The sequence below is a fragment of the Artemia franciscana genome, chromosome 11 (assembly GCF_032884065.1).
Source record: "Artemia franciscana chromosome 11, ASM3288406v1, whole genome shotgun sequence".
In the NCBI taxonomy this organism is placed as follows: Eukaryota; Metazoa; Arthropoda; class Branchiopoda; order Anostraca; family Artemiidae; genus Artemia; species Artemia franciscana.
Window position 1 is genome coordinate 17,189,833 of NC_088873.1, and position 22,869 is coordinate 17,212,701.

The following is a 22,869-nucleotide window of genomic DNA, read 5'->3' on the forward strand; positions in this document are numbered from 1 at the left end:
TGATTAATTTTTAATTTAATTTGTTTTGTTTTAAAACTTTAATTAAAGCAGTGAATGACATAAACTATTAAAGCCCAAATATTTTGGCTTAAAATCCAAAAACACTTAGCCTATAAATTGAAAAAAGTCAAAACTAGAATAGACCATAAAAAAGATCAATGAAAATAGTACAAAAAAAAGTTTCATTTATAAATTGAAAGACAGGCAACCTGTATTAACCTAGGCTATGCATAAAATTTAGAATCTCATACCAGATTAGCCCTACTATGTGCATATATATTTCAATCATAGAGAAGGAGCCTCATTATTTTTACATATACACCTTTTTTAATTTCACAAAGTGAAAGGACTAACCAGTTGATCCTTCCTGGTCAACTCCTAGCCAAAATCCGGAGACTATGACAGCACAACATACAAAGGCTCCAGTAGATGTCTTTGTTTCTGGAAAATAGAAATCCAAATAAGTTACACATGCATTGTTCCTAAATAAATGGTGCATATGGTTGTATAAAACAATATTAAAGTACCAACATTTTGAATAAACAAATTCACGTAATAAACAAAACAATCAACAGTTCGTGGTAACGAACTGTAAGTAAGGAGTGACCCGGCTCAATAGTAACCGACACTCTAAAAAACGGAATTTTGATAACAATGGATTCATCGAAAGAATCAGATTTTTATGCTGATTTCAAATAAATAAGGCTCATCAAGTTTAGTCTTACCCAACAAAGTTAAGAACCAGAGAAAATTTGCCTTATTTTCAAAAAAAGGGGAAAACAAGCTCTGAAAGTCATAAAATGAAAATAACAACAGTAGATTAAGCGTATCAGAGAACCCTACTTTAGAAATTACAAGCTTCTATCTGCAAAGATGTAGAATTTTGCATTTTTTGCCATTTTTTTGTGTGTTTATTTGTTGTTTTTACTATATTTTTTCCCACGATGATCGCAAGGACCCAGTGGTCCTAGAATGTCAAAAGAGGGTTCATTCGAACGGAAATTAAAAGTTCTAGTGCCTTTTTTAAGTGACCAAAAAATTGGAGGGCAAATAGCCCGCCTCCCCCCACGCTCATTTTTTCCCAAAGGTCATTGGAACAAAATTTTGAGAGAGCCGCTTTGTTCAGCATTGTCGAAAAATGTAATAACTATGTCCTTGAGAACGACTTAATCCCCCACAATCCCTGGGGGAAGGGCTGCAACTTATGAAATTTACCCATTTTTCATATACAGTATTGGTTAATGAGAAGTATACAGACAGGGGTATTTTTCTGGTATGGGGGGGGAGTTGGTTACAAGGGAGGATCTCCATGGAAGAGTTTTCTATGGGGGAAGAGAATTTTCCATGAACGGGGCGCCGGATTTCCCAGCATTATTTTTAAAATTCCTAAAGATTCCTAAATAATTGGAACAAAATTTGAATCTTAGTGTAAAGAGCGAGGTATTGACGAGGGGGCGAACCTCCTCATATACGGAATAATTTCTACTCGTTTTCAGTTCATGAGTATAATAAGTCTAGTCAATCAGTATAATGAGTCCATGGTAGCGCGTTTTAGTTACTTTTTATTCTCTCGTATCTTTTTATGGTATTTATTTTTTTCTCTCTCCTTTTCTTGCTCAGGCATCTTTCATTCAGTTTTTCGTAGTGTCCCTTTCTTTCTGTCTTTTGACTTAATATATATTCTACTACAGTCACGTCAAATTCTGAAATATTTTTTTTATCAGTGGAAAAATTGTTTTTTTAAAGCTTTCATTATTCAAAGAATCTAATTAAAATATGCACTCTTAATAGGTTACTAGATACAATAGTATACTCCCATTAAAACATATTCTGACTAATTCAATTTTTCTTTCTAGCCAGTTTTTTTTTTTTTATTATTACAAAATTTTAACACTGTTATGATTTTCTATGAATTTTGCAGTTCCGCATAAAATAATTTTTTTTTCTTAACGCGCGTCTATATTTGATGCTTTCTAGAAAACGTGACTGAAAATCTGTAGAGCTCAAAAAGCGTCTATTGATTGGTTGAGAATTCCACTGCAGTTTCACAAAAAAAGGTCAAATGTAGGCACACTCTTACATATTTTAGCCATTTAGAGACATTTACGACCTTTTACAGTTTTCTATAGTTTGCAATCTGCATATTTCAATTTTAGGTTCGAACAAATCTTAAATATCTCTAAAAAAAAAAGAAGTACATAAATACAAATTTATGGGGCAAAATATTCAGAAATATGAGAGAAAGGAAGCGGAGATATAGAATAACTACTTTATTCATTTCGTAATTATTTTGGTAATCTAGTCATTTTTGTTCCTTTTTAATTTTGCATTGCTTAGCACTTTGCACGACTTTTCAAGGGAACTTATTTATTGGATCGGTAAAAAACCTGGAGTTAACCCTTCAAAGCGAAATGCCACAACGGGCGCACAACTACAGTGGCGCGTAACTAATATGGCGCGAAAAAACCAAAAAAAGAAAAAACCTAAAAAGAAAAAACTTAAAAAAAGGAAAAAATAAAAAAGATGAAAAACTAAAAAAAAAGCTAAAAAAAAAACTAAAAGAGCTGCAAAACTAAAAAAAAGAAAAAGTAAAAGAGAAAAACTAAAAAAGAAACTATATCTCTATATATATATAAATAAGTTGTATGTATGCATGTTTGTTTGTGGGTTTGCATATGACGTCATTATAAGTATATAAGGCTTTGTATATGACGTCATTATAAGATGACACTACAGACCGGGACACAAATGACGACCGGGGCACAGGGAATATAAATGACGACCGGGACACTCAAAGAGAAAATACAGACCGGGACACCGGGACACAAATGACGACCGGGACACAGGGAATATAAATGACGACCGAGACACTCAAAGAGAAATTACAAACTGGGACACCGGGACACAAATGACGACCGGGACACAGGGAATATAAATAACGACCGGGACACAGGGACACAACTACAACGGGGAAGCCGGGAGCACAGGGGGATATATAAATGACGACGGGGACACAGGGAATGTTTGATGAGTAATCGCCATCAACAAAGCTAAAGGGCAATCATTAGAACAAAGAGGTATAGTACCAACTAGGTGTTGGTACCATAATACCAACAATCATAGTTGGTATAATAGTTATAGTTGGTAATTATACTAACTATAACCAACTATTATAGTTGGTGGTAATTGTACTAACTATAATGAGGTATAATACCAACTAGGTGCTGGGGTGGCGCGAACCGCCACCCCAACAGCTAGTATATATATATATATATATATATATATATATATATATATATATATATATATATATATATATATATATACGAAAATAAAAATAAGAATGTTTTAAAAAAAATCTTTTTAAAACAGCCCTAGCATCCTCACTTCAACGAAGTTCAACCAGAACTCATTCCTGGATTACACTGCCTTGGAAAAAATTTTCCGGTCGTTTCTAAGTTGAGCTTGTTTGATGTGGAAAGGCAGAGCAGTCTTCGTCAATATTTAATTCAAGTTCAGCATTTTTTTTTTTTTTTTATTGTATTGTTGAGTAACGCTCCTCTGTGAGTCGCGTTAGTGGATTTAAACTCCGAATGGTGAAGTACCAAAGATTTCCTTGTATCCAGCCTCCTCCTTGCTTGGTTTTGGGTGCATGTAAAATAAGACTATTTTAAAGTTTATTATGATTTTTAATGTCTTTTAAGTGCAACACTTCTCATTAGCTATGAAGTGAAATCAAATGAGCCATTACTGAGCTTTTCAAAATTAAATTCAAAGTTCTATGAGATTTACTTTCGAAATAACATTTACAATTTACTAGATAATCATCACAGATGATAATCGTTCGTTATGCATGATAAGAGTAGAGAAAATACTATTTATTGCACGGGAGGGACATCCCTTTTCGCTGCCAACATTATCACATTGACTATAATAACTTACTAAGAATAATATACGTCATTAAGACGTTAAAGACGGTTGTTAATGATCTTCCAACATAGTAAAACGACACCCCAACATACTTCAAACATAAGTTATTGAATGTAATCATAGATATGAAGACCAATGACAGGGGCAGTACCTGAAAAAACGAAGAAAAGGAAATGAGAACAGAGGTGTAAAAGTAGAGAAGGCAAAACTTGGAATGGAACAAAGAGTGAAAACTCAATGTAGAAAACAGACAAAACGAGACTTCGTCAGTAGCGAAAAAAACTAAGACGACGCAGATATTTCACCTTTATAAAAAGGAGGCGTCTTCAGCGTAAAAGAAACAAAGATTAAAAACTAAAATAAACTGAAAACACAGAAAAAAACACGACCAATATTAAACTAAAATTGCCGCAACAGATCACTTGGGTTGCTATTATTAAAAGAGTTGCTTCGATGAAAGCACCAAAGGAACTGGATAAAAATTATATTAAATTAAAATTAAGTTAATTATTCTATTGTGAAATAATAATGTTGTATGCTATCAGCGATGTAACTCTCCTGGGCCTTGTATTTAATCTCATCTTTAGGGGATTTTGTAAGATCTTAATACCCTCGTTAACAACTGGTTCATTTTTCGCAAGAATGTTATAAATTGGATCAATATTTCAATTTCCTGTATCACCATTTATTGAAACACTAGCAAACATATATTTTTTTTAAATTTGAATAGCTTCCCGCGCTATAAAGAGTGGGTGGCACTTGATATCTGCAGCACAATCACCTTCACTTAAAGCAGTTCCAAGATGCTACCGGTTAATTATCACAAAGAAAAAAGGCATTTCTCATGACTGTAGAGCGAAATCTAACTACCAAGCAAATCACATCGGTATCAATCATGACTGCGGAAACCCCTTCGAAATATTTTTGGCATGACAATTTGACAATTTTCTATTTATTTACTTAAACACAAAAAAAACTACAAAATATGAAGTTCCTGCCAGGAAAACACCATCTCGTCAGAAAATGTTGCATTGTTTGCTAGAAAATATTCAGAAATATATGAATATATGTCATTAACATTACAGTACGCAAAGATTAAGGGCGTGTCATTTTTTGATGTTAAACAATTTACTTTTGCACCATTTGAAGCTAGCAACTGACAAATTTCTAGCTTACTATATCTATATATATAAAAACAATCTAGAATCATAATCTATCTATAGCCTATATATAAAAATAAGTTGTCTGTCTGTCTGTCGAGTGACGTCGTGTTTGTCCGCATATGACGTCTGAATTATTTCATCGTATACCAATTCAAAAACGAATGTATTCAAGCCGATGTAGCAAAAAAAAAACTAAAAACTAATAAAAAAAACTAAAAAAGCTAAAAAACTAAAAAAATAAAAAAAAGGTAAAAAACTAAAAAAAAACTAAAAAGAAAAAAACTAAAAAAAAAGAAAAAAACTGAAAAACAAAAGGAGAAAAAGAAAACTAAAAAAATATAAATAAAAATAAAAAAACTAAAAAAATGGTAAAAACTACAAAAAAAACTAAAAAGCTAAAAACCAAAAAAAAAAACTAAAAAGAAAACAGGAAAAAAACTAAAAATTCATTTCATCATATACCAATTCAAAAACGAATGTATATACAGACCGGGACACCGAAATTACAGACCGGGACATCGGGACACAAATGACGACCGGGACACCGGCACATAGGCAATATAAATGACGACCGGGACACTCAAAGAGAAAGCGGCCGGGACAAAAGGAATGTTCGATTAGCAATCACCATCAACAAAGCACCGGGACACAAATGACGACCGGGACACAGGGAGTATAAATGACGACCAGGACATAAGTAAAAAAAAATAAAAAAAAATAAAAAAAAAGGTAAAAATTACAAAAAAAACTAAAAAAAAAACTAATAAAAAAACTAAAAAAGCTAAAAAACTAAAAAAACTAAAAAAGAAAAAAAATAAAAAAATGAAAAAAAAATGAAAAATAAAGGAGAAAAACAAAATTAAAAAATAAAAAGAAAAAAAAACTAAAAAGAAAAAAGAAAAAAAACTAAAAAAACTAAAAAAAAGTAAAAACCAAAAAAAACTAAAAAGAAAAAAAGGGGAAAAATACAAAAATTTATTTCATCATATACCATTTCAAAAACGAATGTATATACAGACCGGGACACCGGGCACAGGGAATATAAATGACGACCGGGACACAGGGACACAACTACAACGGGGACGCCGGGGGCACAGAGGGATATATAAATGACGACGGGGACACAGGGAATGTTCGATTAGCAATCACCATCAACAAAGCTCAAGGGCAATCATTAGAATCATGAGGTATAACTAAAAAACTAAAATAAAGGTAAAAAACTAAAACCTAAAAAAAAAGACCAATTCAAAAAACGAATGTATATACAGACCGGGACACCGGGACACAAATGACGACCGGGACACCGGGACACAAGGAATGTAAATGACGCCCGGGACCCTCAAAGAGAAATCACAGACTGGGACACCGGGACACAAATGACGACCGGGACACATGGAATATAAATGACGACCGGGACACAGGGACACAACTACAACGGGGACGCCGGGGGGCACAGGGGGATATATAAATGACGACGGCGACACAGGGAATCGTCGATTAGCAATCACCATCAACAAAGCTCAAAGGCAATCATTAGAATCATGAGGTATAGATCTGAATACGGATTGTTTTCCCATGGACCATTATATGTTGCATGTTCAAGAGTCGGTAAACCTGACAATCTATTTATATGCACAGACAATGGGACAGCAAAGAATGTTGTATATTCGCAAGTTCTACGAAGTTAAAAACATATATATATATATATATATATATATATATATATATATATATATATATATATATATATATATATATATATATATATATATATATATATATATATATATATACTAGCTGTTGGGGTGGCGCTTCGCGCCACCCCAACACCTAGTTGGTGGGGGCGCTTCGCGCCCCCCCCCCAAGCCCCCCCGCGCGCGTAAGTCGTTACGCGCCATAATAGTTACGCGCCATTGTAGTTGTGTCCCTATGTCCCACCTGTGAATATAGATAGATATATATATATATATATATATATATATATATATATATATATATATATATATATATATATATATATATATATATATATATATATGGTTTTAACTACGTAAAACTTGCGAATATACAACATTCTTTGCTGTCCCATTGTCTTTGCATATAAATAGATTGTCAGGTTTACCGACTCTTGAACATGCAACATATAATGGTCCATGGGAAAACAATCTGTATTCAGATCTATACCTCATGATTCTAATGATTGCCCTTGAGCTTTGTTGATGGTGATTGCTAATCGACCATTCCCTGTCCCGGTGTCCCGGTCGTCATTTATATCCCCCTGTTTCCCCCGGTGTCCCCGTTGTAGTTGTGTCCCGGTCGTCATTTATATTCCCTGTGTCCCGGTCGTCATTTGTATCCCGGTGTCCCGGTCTGTATATACATTCGTTTTTTAGTTTTGTTTTTCTCCTTTATTTTTTTCCTTTTTTTTTCTTTTTTAGTTTATTTAGATTTTTAGATTTTTTAGTTTTTTTATTAGTTTTTAGTTTTTTTTTCTTTTTAGTTTTTTTGTAGTTTTTACCTTCTTTTTAGTTTTGTTAGTTTTTTTTTTTACTTATGTCCTGGTCGTCATTTATACTCCCTGTGTCCCGGTGCTTTGTTGATTGCTAATCGAACATTCCTTTTGTCCTGGTCGCTTTCTCTTTGAGTGTCATTTATTTTTTTCTTTTTTAGTTCTTTTAGTTTTTACCTTTTTTAGTTTTTTTTTAGTTTTTTAGATGAAAATTTTTTTTAGTTTTTTCCTTTTTTTCTTTTTAGTTTTTTATTGGTTTTTACCTTTATTTTAGCTTATTTTTCAGTTTTTTCCTTTTTTTTAGTTTTTTTTTATTTTTTATTTTTTTTAGTTTTTTACCTTTTTTTAGTTTTTTTAGTTTTTTAGCTTTTTTACTTTTTTTAATAGTTTTTAGTTTTTTTGTAGTTTTTGCCTTTTTTAGTTTTTTCAGTTTTTTTTTTTAGTTTTTTATTGGTTTTTACCTTTATTTTAGCTTATTTTTCAGTTTTTTCCTTTTTTTTAGTTTTTTTTAGTTTTTAGTTTTTTTTTAGTTTTTTACCTTTTTTAGTTTTTTTAGTTTTTTTAGTTTTTTAGCTTTTTTATTTTTTTTATTAGTTTTTAGTTTTTTTTGTAGTTTTTGCCTTTTTTTAGTTTTTTTAGTTTTTTAGCTTTTTTATTAGTTTTTAGTTTTTTTTGTAGTTTTTGCCTTTTTTTAGTTTTTTTCTTTTTAGTTTTTTTTGTAGTTTTTACCTTCTTTTTAGTTTTGTTAGTTTTTTTTTTTACTTATGTCCTGGTCGTCATTTATACTCCCTGTGTCCCGGTGCTTTGTTGATTGCTAATCGAACATTCCTTTTGTCCTGGTCGCTTTCTCTTTGAGTGTCGTCATTTATTTTTTTCTTTTTTAGTTCTTTTAGTTTTTACCTTTTTTAGTTTTTTTTAGTTTTTTAGATGAAAATTTTTTTTAGTTTTTTCCTTTTTTTCTTTTTAGTTTTTTATTGGTTTTTACCTTTATTTTAGCTTATTTTTCAGTTTTTTCCTTTTTTTTTAGTTTTTTTTATTTTTTATTTTTTTTAGTTTTTTACCTTTTTTAGTTTTTTAGTTTTTTTAGTTTTTTAGCTTTTTTACTTTTTTTATTAGTTTTTATTTTTTTTTGTAGTTTTTGCCGTTTTTTAGTTTTTCCAGTTTTTTTTTTAGTTTTTTATTGGTTTTTACCTTTATTTTAGCTTATTTTTCAGTTTTTTTCCTTTTTTTTAGTTTTTTTTAGTTTTTAGTTTTTTTAGTTTTTTACCTTTTTTTAGTTTTTTTAGTTTTTTTAGTTTTTTAGCTTTTTTATTTTTTTTTATTAGTTTTTAGTTTTTTTTTGTAGTTTTTGCCTTTTTTTAGTTTTTTTAGTTTTTTAGCTTTTTTATTAGTTTTTAGTTTTTTTTGTAGTTTTTGCCTTTTTTTAGTTTTTTTAGTTTTTTAGCTTTTTTATTTTTTTTATTAGTTTTTAGTTTTTTTTGTAGTTTTTGCCTTTTTTTAGTTTTTTCAGTTTTCAGTTTTGTCAACTGATCCAGTTTTTTCAGGTGACGTCACCTGATCCATCCACAGATCCACACACAGACAACTTATTTTTATATATATATATATATATATATATATATATATATATATATATATATATATATATATATATATATATATATATATATATATATATATATATATATATATATATATATATATATATATATATATATATATATATCTATCTATATTCACAGGAGGGACATAGGGACACAACTACAATGGCGTGTAACTAATATGGCGCGTAACGACTTACGTGCGCGGGGGGGCTTGGGGGGTGCGAAGCACCCCCACCAACTAGGTGTTGGGGTGGTGCGAAGCGCCACCCCAACAGCTAGTATATATATAAAAATAAGTTGTCTGTCTGTGTGCCTGTCTGTCAGGTGACGTCATGTTTCTGTGTCGACTGACGTCATGAAGTTAGTTGTCGTCATTTTTGCTATGACAGTGACGTCATTAAAGATATTTAAGACATATATGTTCACGTAGAAATCTATTAATGTTTAAGTTTAAAATGACTGATGAACTTACAATGGCAAAAGCCGATGAAGATGCTCAAAGAGTCTATGCCAAAAAACTTGCTGCTGATAGAGAAAGTCAGAAAAGAAAACGTGCCGAGGAATCAAAAGAACAGCAAGGAAACAGGCTTGAGGCTAAAGAACGCAAAACCGCGCAGTTAGATGAAGATCCACCTGGACAGCGAGAGTCAAAACATATCAAAACTGAAAATGATAGCGATGATGATTGGGTTTGGGATTTTGACTTGGATAAGGTCATCAATGCCTACCAGATTTTAGTTAAAAAAACAAAGGTTCGGCGATATGTATTTCATAGTGAAGCTGAAAAATAAAGAAGAAAAAGAAAACTGAAAAAAGAAAAAATGTAAAAAACTAAAAAATACTAAAAAGAAAAAACACTCAAAGAGAATACAGACTGGGATACCGGGACACAAATGACGACCGGGACACAGGGAATATAAATGACGACCAGGACACAGGTATTTAAGAATATCGTTCAAAGACAAATTTTTAATTGTAAGAAGACCGTTGAAAGAGAAATTTCTAATTGTAAATTGACTGAAGAACCTACAATGGCAACGGAACCACCATCGAAGTAGATAACCAGTGGGTTGTTCCATATAACCAGTGGGTTGTTCGCGCCACCCCAACAGCTAGTATATATATATATATATATATATATATATATATATATATATATATATATATATATATATATATATATATATATATAATATATATATATATATATATATATATATATATATATATACATATATATATATATATATATATATATATATATATATATATATATATATATATATATATATATATATATATATATATATATTCACAGGTGGGACACAGGGACATAACTACAATGGCGCGTAACGACTTACACGCGCGGGGGGGGGGGCTTGGGGGGCGCGACGCGCCACCCCAACAGCTAGTTTTCTATAAAAATAAGTTGTAAGTATGCCCATGTTTTGTGTTTGTCCGCATATGTGTGTTTGTTGGTCCGCATATGACGTCACTAAAAACTAAAAAAGAAAAAACTAAAAAAAGAAAAACTAAGAAAGTAGAAAAGAATAAAGAAGAAAAAAACTAAAAAAGGTAAAAACTAAAAAAAAACTAAAAAGAAAACAGAATGAAAACTAAAAAACTAAAAAAAAAACTAAAAAAAAAGAAGAAAAAATTAGAAAAAACTAAAAAAAAACTAAAAAAAAGAATACCAAAAATTGAACACCAGGACGAAACACTGGAGCAAAGCAAAACCAGGCTTGCGGTTCAAAGAGAAACGGCCAGATTAGGAATTAGGAGCAACCTGAAAATTATCGCCTGGCATTCAGGTACAGCCCAGTCGATGATTATAGCTTGAGTAGATGTGTTCAAATCGGGACTATGTCTAAAATTTGTCCCTATTGCAAGGCCTTGAAATTTAATGGTGAAACAATGGGAATGTATTGCGCCTCGGGAAAAGTTAAACTTCCTCAACTGGCTGCACCACCAGAGCCATTGAAGACTTTATGCCGTTACAGACCGAGACACCGAGACACAAATGACGATCGGGACACCGGGACACAGGGAATAGAAATGACGACCGGGACACTCAAAGAGAAATTACAGACCGGGACACCGGGACACAAATGACGACCAGGATACCAGGACACAGCGAATATAAATGATAACCGGGACACTCAAAGAGAAATTACAGACCGGGACACCGGGACACAAATGACGACCGAGATACCGGGAAACAGGGAATATAAATGACGACCGGGACACAGGGAACACAACTACAACGGGGACGCCGGGGGGGGGGGGGCAGAGGGGGATGTATAAATGACGACGGGGACACAGGGAATATTCAATTAGCAATCACCATCAACAAAGCTCAAGGGCAATCATTAGAAAAATGCGGTATAGATCTTAATACGGATTGTTTTTCCCATGGACAATTATATGTTGCATGTTCAAGAGTCGGTAAACCTGACAATCTATTTATATGCACAGACAATGGGGCAGCGAAGAATGTTGTATATTCGCAAGCTTTACGTAGTTCAAAACATATATATATATATATATATATATATATATATATATATATATATATATATATATATATATATATATATATATATATATATATATATATATATATATATATATATATATATATATATATATTCACAGGTGGGACACGGGGACAAAACTACAATAGCGCCTAACTAATATGGGCTTGAAGGGGCACGAAGCGCCCCCCTCCAACTAGGTGTTGGTGTGGCGCAAAGCGCCATACCAACAGCTAGTGTTTTATATGTAGCTTATCTTTCATTAGTCTTCTATAATTTCTTATATGTAACTTATCTTTAATTAGTCTTCAATGGTAGAATGGTAGGGGTACCTGCTTGTCCCGCGGGTGACCAATATTCGATTCTTCGTTGGAGAGAATTTTTAATTGATTGACTTTAAATATAACTCTAAAAATCTAAGCTATAATTAAGTTGCCTATACTGGCTAGTAAATGTAAGAGTTATACTCATGGAAGCATGCTTCGAGCACGGTAGAACCTACCATAAAACACAATCAATTTCAAAGTTTTCAGTTATTTTTCTAGTTTTCATTAAAAAATGAAAATTATTGCTCAGACAACATAATATCTTTAGCAATCTAACTAAAAACTTTCCCGGCTTTACTATCTCTACCGATCCAAGTAAAATAAATGAAATTATCTTGTCGGAAGATAAATGTATATAAATACTAGCTGTTGGGGTGGCGCTTCGCGCTACCCCAACACCCAGTTGGTGGGGGCGCTTCACGCCCCCCAAGCCCCCCGCGCGCGCAAGTCGTTACGCGCCATATTAGTTACGCGCCATTGTAGTTGTGTCCCTGTGTCCCACCTGTGAATATAGATAGATATATATATATATATTTTTAACTACGTAAAACTTGCCAATGTACAACATTCTTGGCTGTCCCATTGTCTGTGCATATAAATAGATTGTCAGGTTTACCGACTCTTGACCATGCAACATATAAATGTCCATGGGAAAAACAATCTGTATTCAGATCTATACCTAATTATTCTAATGATTGCCCTTGAGCTTTGTTGATGGTGATTGCTAATCGAACATTCCCTGTGTCCCTTTCGTCATTTATATATCCCCCTGTGCCCTCCGGCGTCCCCGTTGTTGTTGTTTCCCTGTGTCCCGGTCGTCATTTGTGTCCCGGTCTGTAATTTCTCTTTGAGTGTCGCGGTCGTCATTTATATTCCCGGTGTCCCGGTCGTCATTTTCGTCCCGGTCGTCATTTGTGTTCCGGTGTCCCGGTCTGTAATTTCTCTTTGAGTGTCCTGGTCGCCATTTATATTCCCTGTGTCCCGGTCGTCATTTGTGTCCCGGTGCTTTGTTGATGGTGATTGCTAATCGAAAATTCCTTGTGTCCCGGTCGCTTTCTCTTTGAGTGTCCCGGTCGTCATTTATATTCCCTATGTCCCGGTGTCCCGGTCGTCATTTGTGTCCCGATGTCCCGGTGTGTAATTTCGTCAATCAACAAACATGACGTCAGTCGACACACAAACATGACGTCACTCGACACAGAAAACTTATTTTTATATATATAGATGTCCCGGTGTCCCGGTCGTCATTTGTGTCTCGATGTGTAATTTCGTCAATCAAAAAACATGACGTCAGTCGACACACAAACATGACGTCACTCAACACACACACACACACAGACAACTTATTTTTACATATATATAATAGCTGTTGGGGTGGCGTTTCGCGCCACCACGCGCGCGTAAGTCGTTACGCGCCATTGTAGTTGTGTCCCTGTGTCCCACTATGTTTTTAACTACGTAAAACATGCGAATATACAACATTCTTCGCTGTCCCATTGTCTGTGCATATAAATAGATTGTCAGGTTTACTGAATCTTGAACATGCAACATATAATTGTCCATGGGAAAAACAATCCGTATTCAGATCTATACCTCATTATTCTAATGATGTGTCCCTGTGTCCCGGTCGTCATTTATATTCCCTGTGTCCCGGACGTCATTTGTGTCCCGGTATCCCAGTTTGTAATTTCTCTTTGAGTGTCCCGGTCGTCATTTATATTCCCTGTGTCCCGGTCGTCATTTGTGTCCCGGTCTGTAATTTCTATTCGAACAATCCCTGTGTCCCAGTCGTCATTTATATATCCCACCTGTGCCCCCGGCGTCCCCGTTGTAGTTGTGTCCCTATGTCCCAGTCGTCATTTATATTCCCTGTGTCCCGGTCGTGATTTGTGTCCGGGTGTCCCAGTCTGTAATTTCTCTTTGAGGTTCCCGGTCGTCATTTATATTCCCTGTGTCCCGGTCGTCATTTGTGTCCCGGTGTCCCGGTACGTAATTTCATCAGTTGACAAACATGACGTCAGTCGACAAACAACTTCATGACGCATACAGCTCAATCCTTATAATGACGTTAGTCGACAAACATGACGTCAGTCGACACACAAACATGACGTCACTCGACACACACACACACACACACACACACACAGACAACTTTTTTTTATATATGTAGATAGATTGCACCCACTTTTTACGTCTTAAATGACGTAATAAGTGAAACTAACTTTAAAATTTTTAGGTACTTTTCTATATTTGATAAACTTTAAAATTATTGCTCAGACACCATGCATATTTTTACAGCTTACATAAAAAATTTAGCAATCCTGAATTGAGAACTAAAATGAAAAAAAAAACGGAAATAAAGCAATACGTTATAGAGATATGCACTCTAGGAGTCAAGCCAAAACAGGTTTGGTTCCAGGAAGCAAGCAGATGTTAATAATATTCCCTACTACAGAGCTATTGAAAACTGCGGTTTTTCGTAGAAAATGATTACTTTAAACAATAAAAGGATAAATTTAGCAATTCTGAACTGAGAACTAAAATAAAATGAAATTATCTTGTAGAAAAGATAAATGTAGAACCTAGCATAAAACACATGTTAGAACCTAGCATAAAACACAACCAATTTTAAAGTTTTCAAGTATTTTTTTAGTTTTAATTAAAAAATCAACATTATTGCTCAGACCACATAAATATTTCTGCAGTTTACATAATAGCTTTAGCAATCCTAAACTCGAGCTAAAATAAATGAAATTATCTTGTCGGAAGATAAATGTATATAAATATTGCATTCACTTATTACGTCTTAAATGACATAATAAGTGAAACTAATTTTAAAATAGTCATGTATTTTTTTTTATTCTTAACTTGCTATTGGGGTGGCGCTTCGCGCCACCCCAAGCCCCCCTCCTGCGCGCGTAATTCGTTACGCGCCATATTAGTTACGCGCATTATAAATTGCGTCGTCTATTCCGGACGACGCAATTGCCAACGCTATATCATCTTTTGATCGAATTGAAGCCAGAATCAGTTTTATCACAAACGTTTTACCAGTACCACCTGGTGCATCCAAAAAGAAGATTTCTCCAACGTTGTTATCGACACAATGCATTATCGTGTCATAAATGTCTTTTTGCTCAGACGTTAGCCTAGAAATATTATTTTGTGCATACGACAACAGATCACTCGTGTTGTAACTTTGTTCACGATCCAATTCTACACATGTCGAAACAGCAGCGGTACGATTAGGTGAAGGCATTCCCAAATCCTGAAGAGGTTTGTTTGCCATACATACGCACAAATCTTCTATAATAACTAAAATGTAGTTATAAATTTCTGATGTAAAATCAAAAGTCATATCTGACGTCTCTAACCGTTTTCGATGGAGTATATCTTCAGACATTTTCGATTTAAATTTCTCCCATAACTCTGTAGGAGCTGAAGGAGAGCAAGTTGTTAGTATGATTCCAAACAATGCACGAATTTGACTTGGAGTTGACATTTCGCACGCGTCATTGATGCAGTTATCCCAGTATTGGTCATTCTCCAATAAATTCAGAGCTTGGCATGCACTACGGTAAGTGTCATGCATAGTACCGTTTACAGTTCTCAAATACTCAAAGGACGTCGGACCGGGTACATTCACCAAAAGCAGGCGTAGAAAGAAGCATTCATGTTGATTGGGGTGAATGGTGTAGTCTTCCTATCGTGGTATCTTTGAAGATGGTAGGTTGGCCTTCGACTGACTTACCCTGTTTTCGACGTTCAAATGATTTATTTTTAGTATTCCACGTGTAATACGAAGGCACTTCAGTATACAGCAGTTTTTTTTACAAAAGAATCATTTTGGCATAACGAAAAGAAAGCAGTTGACGTTGTATCCGGTGAATTCAGGGCTCTTTGATGCACTTGGATTCCGAAAAATAAACACGTTGACCATTCTGTAAATGTACCGCTAAGTGAACAACAGCTGGACTTCGTTCATGTATCGGAAATGAAAGAATTCGCCAAACCGCTTCATTGCTGCTTATGTATCTTCCAGCCTGATATTGTACGATTTCATCGATATCAGTGATTTTGGACTGCAAGCCAAAAACTGCCATGTCACTTTGTTGACGTGTTTACATATGTATTTGATTGCCTTCACGGAGTTTCAATATTCAACGTTTATGTGTGCATTAAATGTTTTTGATAATAAAGGGGAATATGGAACAACCCACTGGTTATCTACTTCGATGGTGGTACCGTTACGCTTCTTTATTATTGCTATCTTACCCCCATCTTCAGTAGATCTTCTTCTGTATTGTGGGTAACCATCATTGCCAGTAATTGTGTTGGGTACTAAATTTCGAGGATATTGCTTTGTGCACCTTCCTTTGGCCATGCATGGTGAATTTTCCTTCAGTGCACCGCAAAGTCCATGTATCATATTTTTTACAACAATTTCATATAACCCCTTATCGACATTTTCATCAGGTATTTCAGCGGAAATCACATCATCAATTTCGATAGAAGTAATTTTATAATGTAGCCAGATTAGTATATGTGCGTGTGGCAAACCTCGTTTTTGCCATTCCACTGAGTACATCCAGCATCGCACTGACCCAAACACTTCAAGTTTTACTATGTAGTTCATCAATGATTTCAACTTTTGCCGGAAGACACGGGCCGTAACGTCATATCTATGAACCACCGATTGTCCTTGAAGTAAAAGCTGCTGTATCTCGTCCCAAGATTGATTACATGTAAATATAATAAATAGGATTTTGGACGACCATAGAGACGAACATACGCAATAGCATCTCGAGCATATTCATGCATATGACGGGGACTGCCAGCATATGACTAAGGTAAAATCGTTAATCCTCCAACGTTAGTGGTATTACTGTCATTTAAAACTGCATCTCGCAAATGAATGTATTGTTCAGAGCGGAGCTTGGTCTGATTCAGACGGATAAATAGCAAACGTTCTTTTCAATCTTTGCATACATATCAACGATGTATTGGTGAAACAATTGAAGGCATTTTAAAATATATTTATCTTCATTGTGACGAATCATTAGTCTATAGGAATAATGATTCATTGCGCTGCATTTCTTATCCGTTTGTTTATTAGTGGATGGATCTATCAATTTATTATTAAAGTGATAGCCGTCGGCTCCATCCCAAAAAATGATAGGATATTGTAAGGCATCGTAGCATCGACGAATTTCAGCAATTCTTACCAACCGAGCGTTTCGCTTATGAAGAATAATATCTCGAGGTAAAAACTGATCACCCGCCATAACGATTGCCACTTCGTCGATAGTTGGAGCATTTTTATCTACGCACATGTTCACCAGTAGGCGTTTTGTCAGCGGAAATAACAATTTTATCCGTATCAGTAGGCATCAAATCGATAGCTGTTTTGAAAAGATGCACTAAATCATTATTTTCGTGGAAAAGAAAGTGCAATTCGGAAACGATAGTCCTTTCAACGTCGGGTAACATTTCGCAACGTGCATTCAATTCAGAGTTGCTATCACTGATGAAGTACAGTTGTAAAAATTTATGATTCTCACCTTAGAATGGTAGAAAAGACCCTACTCTATGATAAATTTGCCCTTTTACTTTGAAAGTAGGCATAAATTGATCTTGATTTTCGATTTGGGCACCAAACGACGTCATTTGGAAACATGAGTTATATTTTCTGATGTTTGATCAAAAACGCTTAGATTCTGACGTACTTCCAGGAAGCAAAGTCTTCAATGGCTCTGGGGGTGCAGCCAGTTGAGGAGGCTTAACTTTTCCTGAGGCACAACACATTCCCATTGTTTCACCATTAAATTTCAAGGCCTTACAGTAGGGACAAATTTTAGACATATTCCCGATTTGAACACATCTACTATAATCATCGACTGGGCTGTACCTGAATGCCATGGGATAATTTTCACGTTCAGCAACAAGTCTGGTTTCGCGTTGCTCTGGTAGTTCCTCGACACGCCTTCGTTGACGTAAATTGCACATTCCTGATCTGGCCCTTTCTCTTTGAACCGCAAGACTGGTTTTGCTTTTTAGTAACATTCTATAACATTGACAGTTGGAAAAATCTTCACAGGTTGCTAAAGCTCAACAATTTATAATAAACCTCAAAATTTTAAGTATCTGTTTTAAGGTTTTCAAATTACTTTAATCTATTGTCAAATTATTTCGAAATATTTATGCAACTCCCAGTTTTTACATTTTAGTTTCTTTTCTTTTTCTTCTTTATTTTTCAGACGCCATATGCAAACCCTCAATACAAAAATACATACAACTTATTTTTATATATATAGAAGATATAATCTGGCGTAACAGACATAGTGTAACGGACAGAACACACATACAACTTATTTTTATATATATAGAAGATTAATAATTTAAATATCGTTTCTTACTGCGTTGCCAGCTAGCACTACAACCCAGAAAAAGAAAAAAGGTAATGTATATATTAAGAATATCGTAGTTGCTGCCAATTTCATGGTATTTCAAGCCAATATATTTCCCTTGTTTCTCAAGCCAAGGGACGATAAATTTTCTATATAGGGGTTTCGGGCAAGGTGGTTATAATAGGGGCCTTTTTTTCTCTCTTTTTTTTATTTTTAGCAATTATGGGTTTTCATTAATATTAGACGTCTACCTCCCTTACTAGGTTGCTAGCTAGCGCTGCAACGTGGATTCCTAAGGGATGTGATCGTCTCTTACTAGGTTGATGGCTACCCTTGCAACCCGGAAAACCAAAGAGTCAGGCAGCTAGTGAAGTCATTCTTTATGCCATACGTCCTATTTTCCAATCACTTATTTATCCTCGGTTTTGCACTAGTAACAAACTTAAACTCCTTAAAGACATTAAATGATTAGAATGAGAGGTCAAAATTCTACTGATCAATGAGCACCTTAATGAGAGACAGTTTGAGCCCATTTGAATGGACAACGTAATTGATGTCTGACGTAATACCAGCATTGTAGATATACAAATAATTAAATGATTTCTTTACAACAACGCTAAATATCGCCTCATATGGGGGCGGGTGGCACTTTCTATCTGCAACACAATCATCTTCACTTAAAAGAATTTGAGCTTTGCCTTTACATAGCAGTTCCAAGAGCTACTGGTCAATAATCACAAGGTTAAAAAGGCATTTGTCAGGATTCTAGAGTGAAATTTAACTGTCAAGCAAATCACAATCATAATCGGGGAAAACAGTTCTAAAATCTTTTGGCCTGAAACGCATTATCTCGTCAGAAAATTTTGTCTTGTTTGCTAGAAGATATTCAGAAATATATGAATATATGTCATTAACATTACAGTACGCTAACATTAAGGGCGTGTCATTTTTTGATGTTAAACAATTTATTTCTGCACCATTTGAAACTAGCAACAGACAAATTTCTAGCTTACTGTATCTAGCAGCATAATGTAAAGGCGTCCATTTTGAATCATCCAGGGCATTCACAGATGCACCACTTGAAATTAGCAACCGACAAATTTCTAGGTTGCCGTATCTAGCAGCAAAATGTAAAGGCGTCCACTTTGAAGCATCTAGGGCATCCATAAGTGCACCACTTGAAAGCAGTAGATAACAAATTTCCAGTTCACCGTCTCTAGCAGCATAATGTAAAGGTGTACACTGGGACTTATCAAACTTCAAGTTGGGGTTTGCACCCTGTTCTAAAAGATATTTGGTCATGGATACTTTCCTTTCAATCACAGACCAACATAAAGGTGTGCGCCCATCGCTGGTAAAGGCATCTATAGTTGCACCATTTGAAACCAATAACCGAGAAATTTCAAGATCACCTTTCATAGCAGCATAATGTAAAGGTGTCCAACGGCTACGGCGTAACTTCAAATTAGGGTTTGCATTCAGTTCTAAAAGATATTTAGTCAAAGATATTTCCCCTTTACTCACAGCAAAGTATAAAGCTGTTTGTCCATCGTAGCCTACGGCATTTATAGCTGCACCTTTTGAAACCAATAACTGACAAATTTCTAGGTTACCTCTCTTAGCAGCATAATGTAAAGGTGTCCAACAGTATCCAAATTCTGTCAAATTAGGGTTCGCATTATTTTCTAAAATTAACTGACACATATTTAGGTTATTGTTCATAACAGCATAGTGCAAAAGCGTTAGTCCACAACAGCGTGATCCATTCGGGTCTGCTCCATTCTTTAAGTGACGTTCTACCATTTCTATATCATCTTTCAAAACATCCTTTATTAAAGGGGCATTGGTAAAATCGAAAAAACATTGTTTACATCTGAAATGAACCATATTTGATCCTCTTATATGGGTGTTATCAATCTAAGATGCAGATCTATACTGAAAATGTTCTTTACACTGTCTTCTCCTTCTATAGATCTTCAAAACTCTTCGTAGAAATCAAGGATGTCAAAGCAAACGAAGACAAATGCTTTGTAAATAAACAAAAATTAAAATGCATTTGATAAAGACAAACATACGATGTACAAGATTTTTCAATATAGAAAACTGTTAGTACATAATGACATAATTTAACATCCTATACGATTTTATTTAAAACTGTTAAGAAGTCCAAATAGCTCGGTTATGTATCATTAAGGCTAAAGTCCATCCCTGAGACGGAAGTTTACTAAACCACCCATAAGTTGACATTATTTATAAGCCAAGTCCATTAATCCCCTATAATCTATTTCAGAACTCTTAACACAGATTTTTATAAATCAAGACCGGCTGGATACTCTTTGGACTAATTTTTAAGCCAACATACATTGATTCTCATTATCGCCTGTCTTCAATCCGCAGCCTCTTCTTGATGTCATGACGTAACCATAGGTTCGATAGAACCACCCTATGAAAAATACAAATTTTTCGTTAAAGAATATACCCGTTTAACCCGTTTCAAGAAAAAAAAATATCTAGCCAATTTCAATGCCAAGTCCCAGCACTCGACACACGTAGGGCTTGTATAAATATATATTGATTCTAGTCGTAAGTAGCAACTTTCAAATGAATCACATTTGTTTGAAACTCTTTCCTAAGGCGAATGGAGGACCCCAAAAAGAATATATATAGCGTTGAAGGGTCCCAGTGACTTGGCACTTTCATTTTTGACACGTTCTGATTCTCGCTGCCGCGTATCTTCTAAACGCATATTTCTATTGTTCTCGCTGTGGTATGTCTTTTAACCGCATATTTCTTTGTTCTTCACATTAAGTTTTTAATTCGTTCTGCTCCAATCAATACCCTTTAATTTAGCTGCTAGGATTAGTCTTGTCACGTTTAGTGGTTTAGGGGTAATTGTTTAGTTTCGTCACAGGCTGTCTAAACTGGAAACTATGCTGCGAAGCAGCATAGTTTCTATATCATAGCACTTAGAAATACTAATTCTAGAAGCGCATTCATTTCTGGTTGACCCTCCTCCTCCATAGGGCAAACTAAAAATGCGTAAAGAAGACAGGGTTTTGAAGCCAAGGGAAAAGTTGGGGTTGTACAATATGAATGAAATTATATTTTAAATACTAATTCTAGTCATCACTGGTTTTTTCTGTATAGTAGGAAGTCGAAAGATAATGAAAAAACTTAAGCATCCATTAATGCTAATATCCACTTTCACTTTCGAACTTAAACTAGCCAGTGAACCAGTGAAACAGAGCGATTAGTTAAATGTTACGTTTATGTTCAGTTGATTTGAAGAAATGCCTTCCGACGGAATGGAGATAATACAGCTTTTCAGTTCGAGCTTAAATTTGTTCTAAAAGAATCTTTGGCTATGGAAAGGCCTTGGTGAAACAAATTTGGTTGAATAGTGATTCTCGCGAGTAAATATTACCTATAGAGCGAAGCGACTTAGTCCAAGAGCCCCGCGGGCAGCGGGGCGAGGTCTGTATTTCTGTATTTATTGAATAATTATCCGGCCTGAAGCCTGAATGAGCAAACAAAAAGTAGATCATCTCCATTCCGTCGGATTTCTTCAAATCAACGAAACATAAACGTAATATTTAACTAGTCGCTCTTATTCACCGGTTCACTGGCTAGTTTCAACTCGAAAGTGAAACTGGAATTTAGCATTAATGGAAGCGTAAGTTTTTTAATTATCTTTCGAGTTAATACTATACAGAAATTACTAGAAAATGAATGCACTTCTAGAATTAGCATTTCTAAGAGCTATAGTATGGAAACTATGCTGCGAAGCAGCATAGTTTCCACTTCAGACAGCTTGTGACCAAACTAAACAATTACCGGTTAAGGTTGCTCAGTTGTCCTCTAGGCATTATGAAACTGCTTAAAACGCCTCTTGTAAATAGACTTATTACATTTGGATTTTATACCTAGCTATGTTCCTATTGCAATGATGAATGTAAAAACGTTACGATTACTCCTTGGATGGAAATGATTTAAATTATTCTCTTGAAATGTGCTCATATACATGACGTAGCTCATGTGAAATGTTTTGCATAATTAAAGCTCTAAACAAATTTTCTCAAATTTGTAATCTATGTAGGTCGTATTTGCAAGTCAAAATGCCAATTTTTCGAAACATTTTTAATATGTTCTGACTCTCACTGTTGCTTGTAATCCTCGCTGGCGCTCACGTTCTAACCACATAACTCTTTTTTCCTGCTCTGCTATTTTTTTAAGCATATGTTTCTTTTTTCTTCACTTTCTTTTCAATTCGTGCTGTTCTCCTTGTCGCATGATTTGTAAACGAATATTTCTTTGTTCTTTATTTTTGTTTCTGTGTCATTTTGATTGTCACTGTAGCTTGTATTCTAACCGGATATTTCTTTATTCTTCACTTTCA

General features: G+C 34.7%; 1 protein-coding gene across 1 annotated transcript in view; it reads right to left on the reverse strand.

The window, feature by feature from the left end:
* The window catches only part of LOC136032898 (GDP-fucose transporter 1-like), a 110,349-nt gene that overhangs the window by 70,069 nt on the left and 17,411 nt on the right, over positions 1–22,869 (reverse strand). Inside the window, exons 4-5 of the mRNA XM_065713332.1 lie at positions 3,943–4,081; positions 355–441 (exon numbers count right to left, since the gene is read on the reverse strand). Coding sequence (XP_065569404.1) covers positions 355–441; positions 3,943–4,081 — 226 coding nt within the window. The remainder of the gene's footprint in view (positions 1–354; positions 442–3,942; positions 4,082–22,869) is intronic.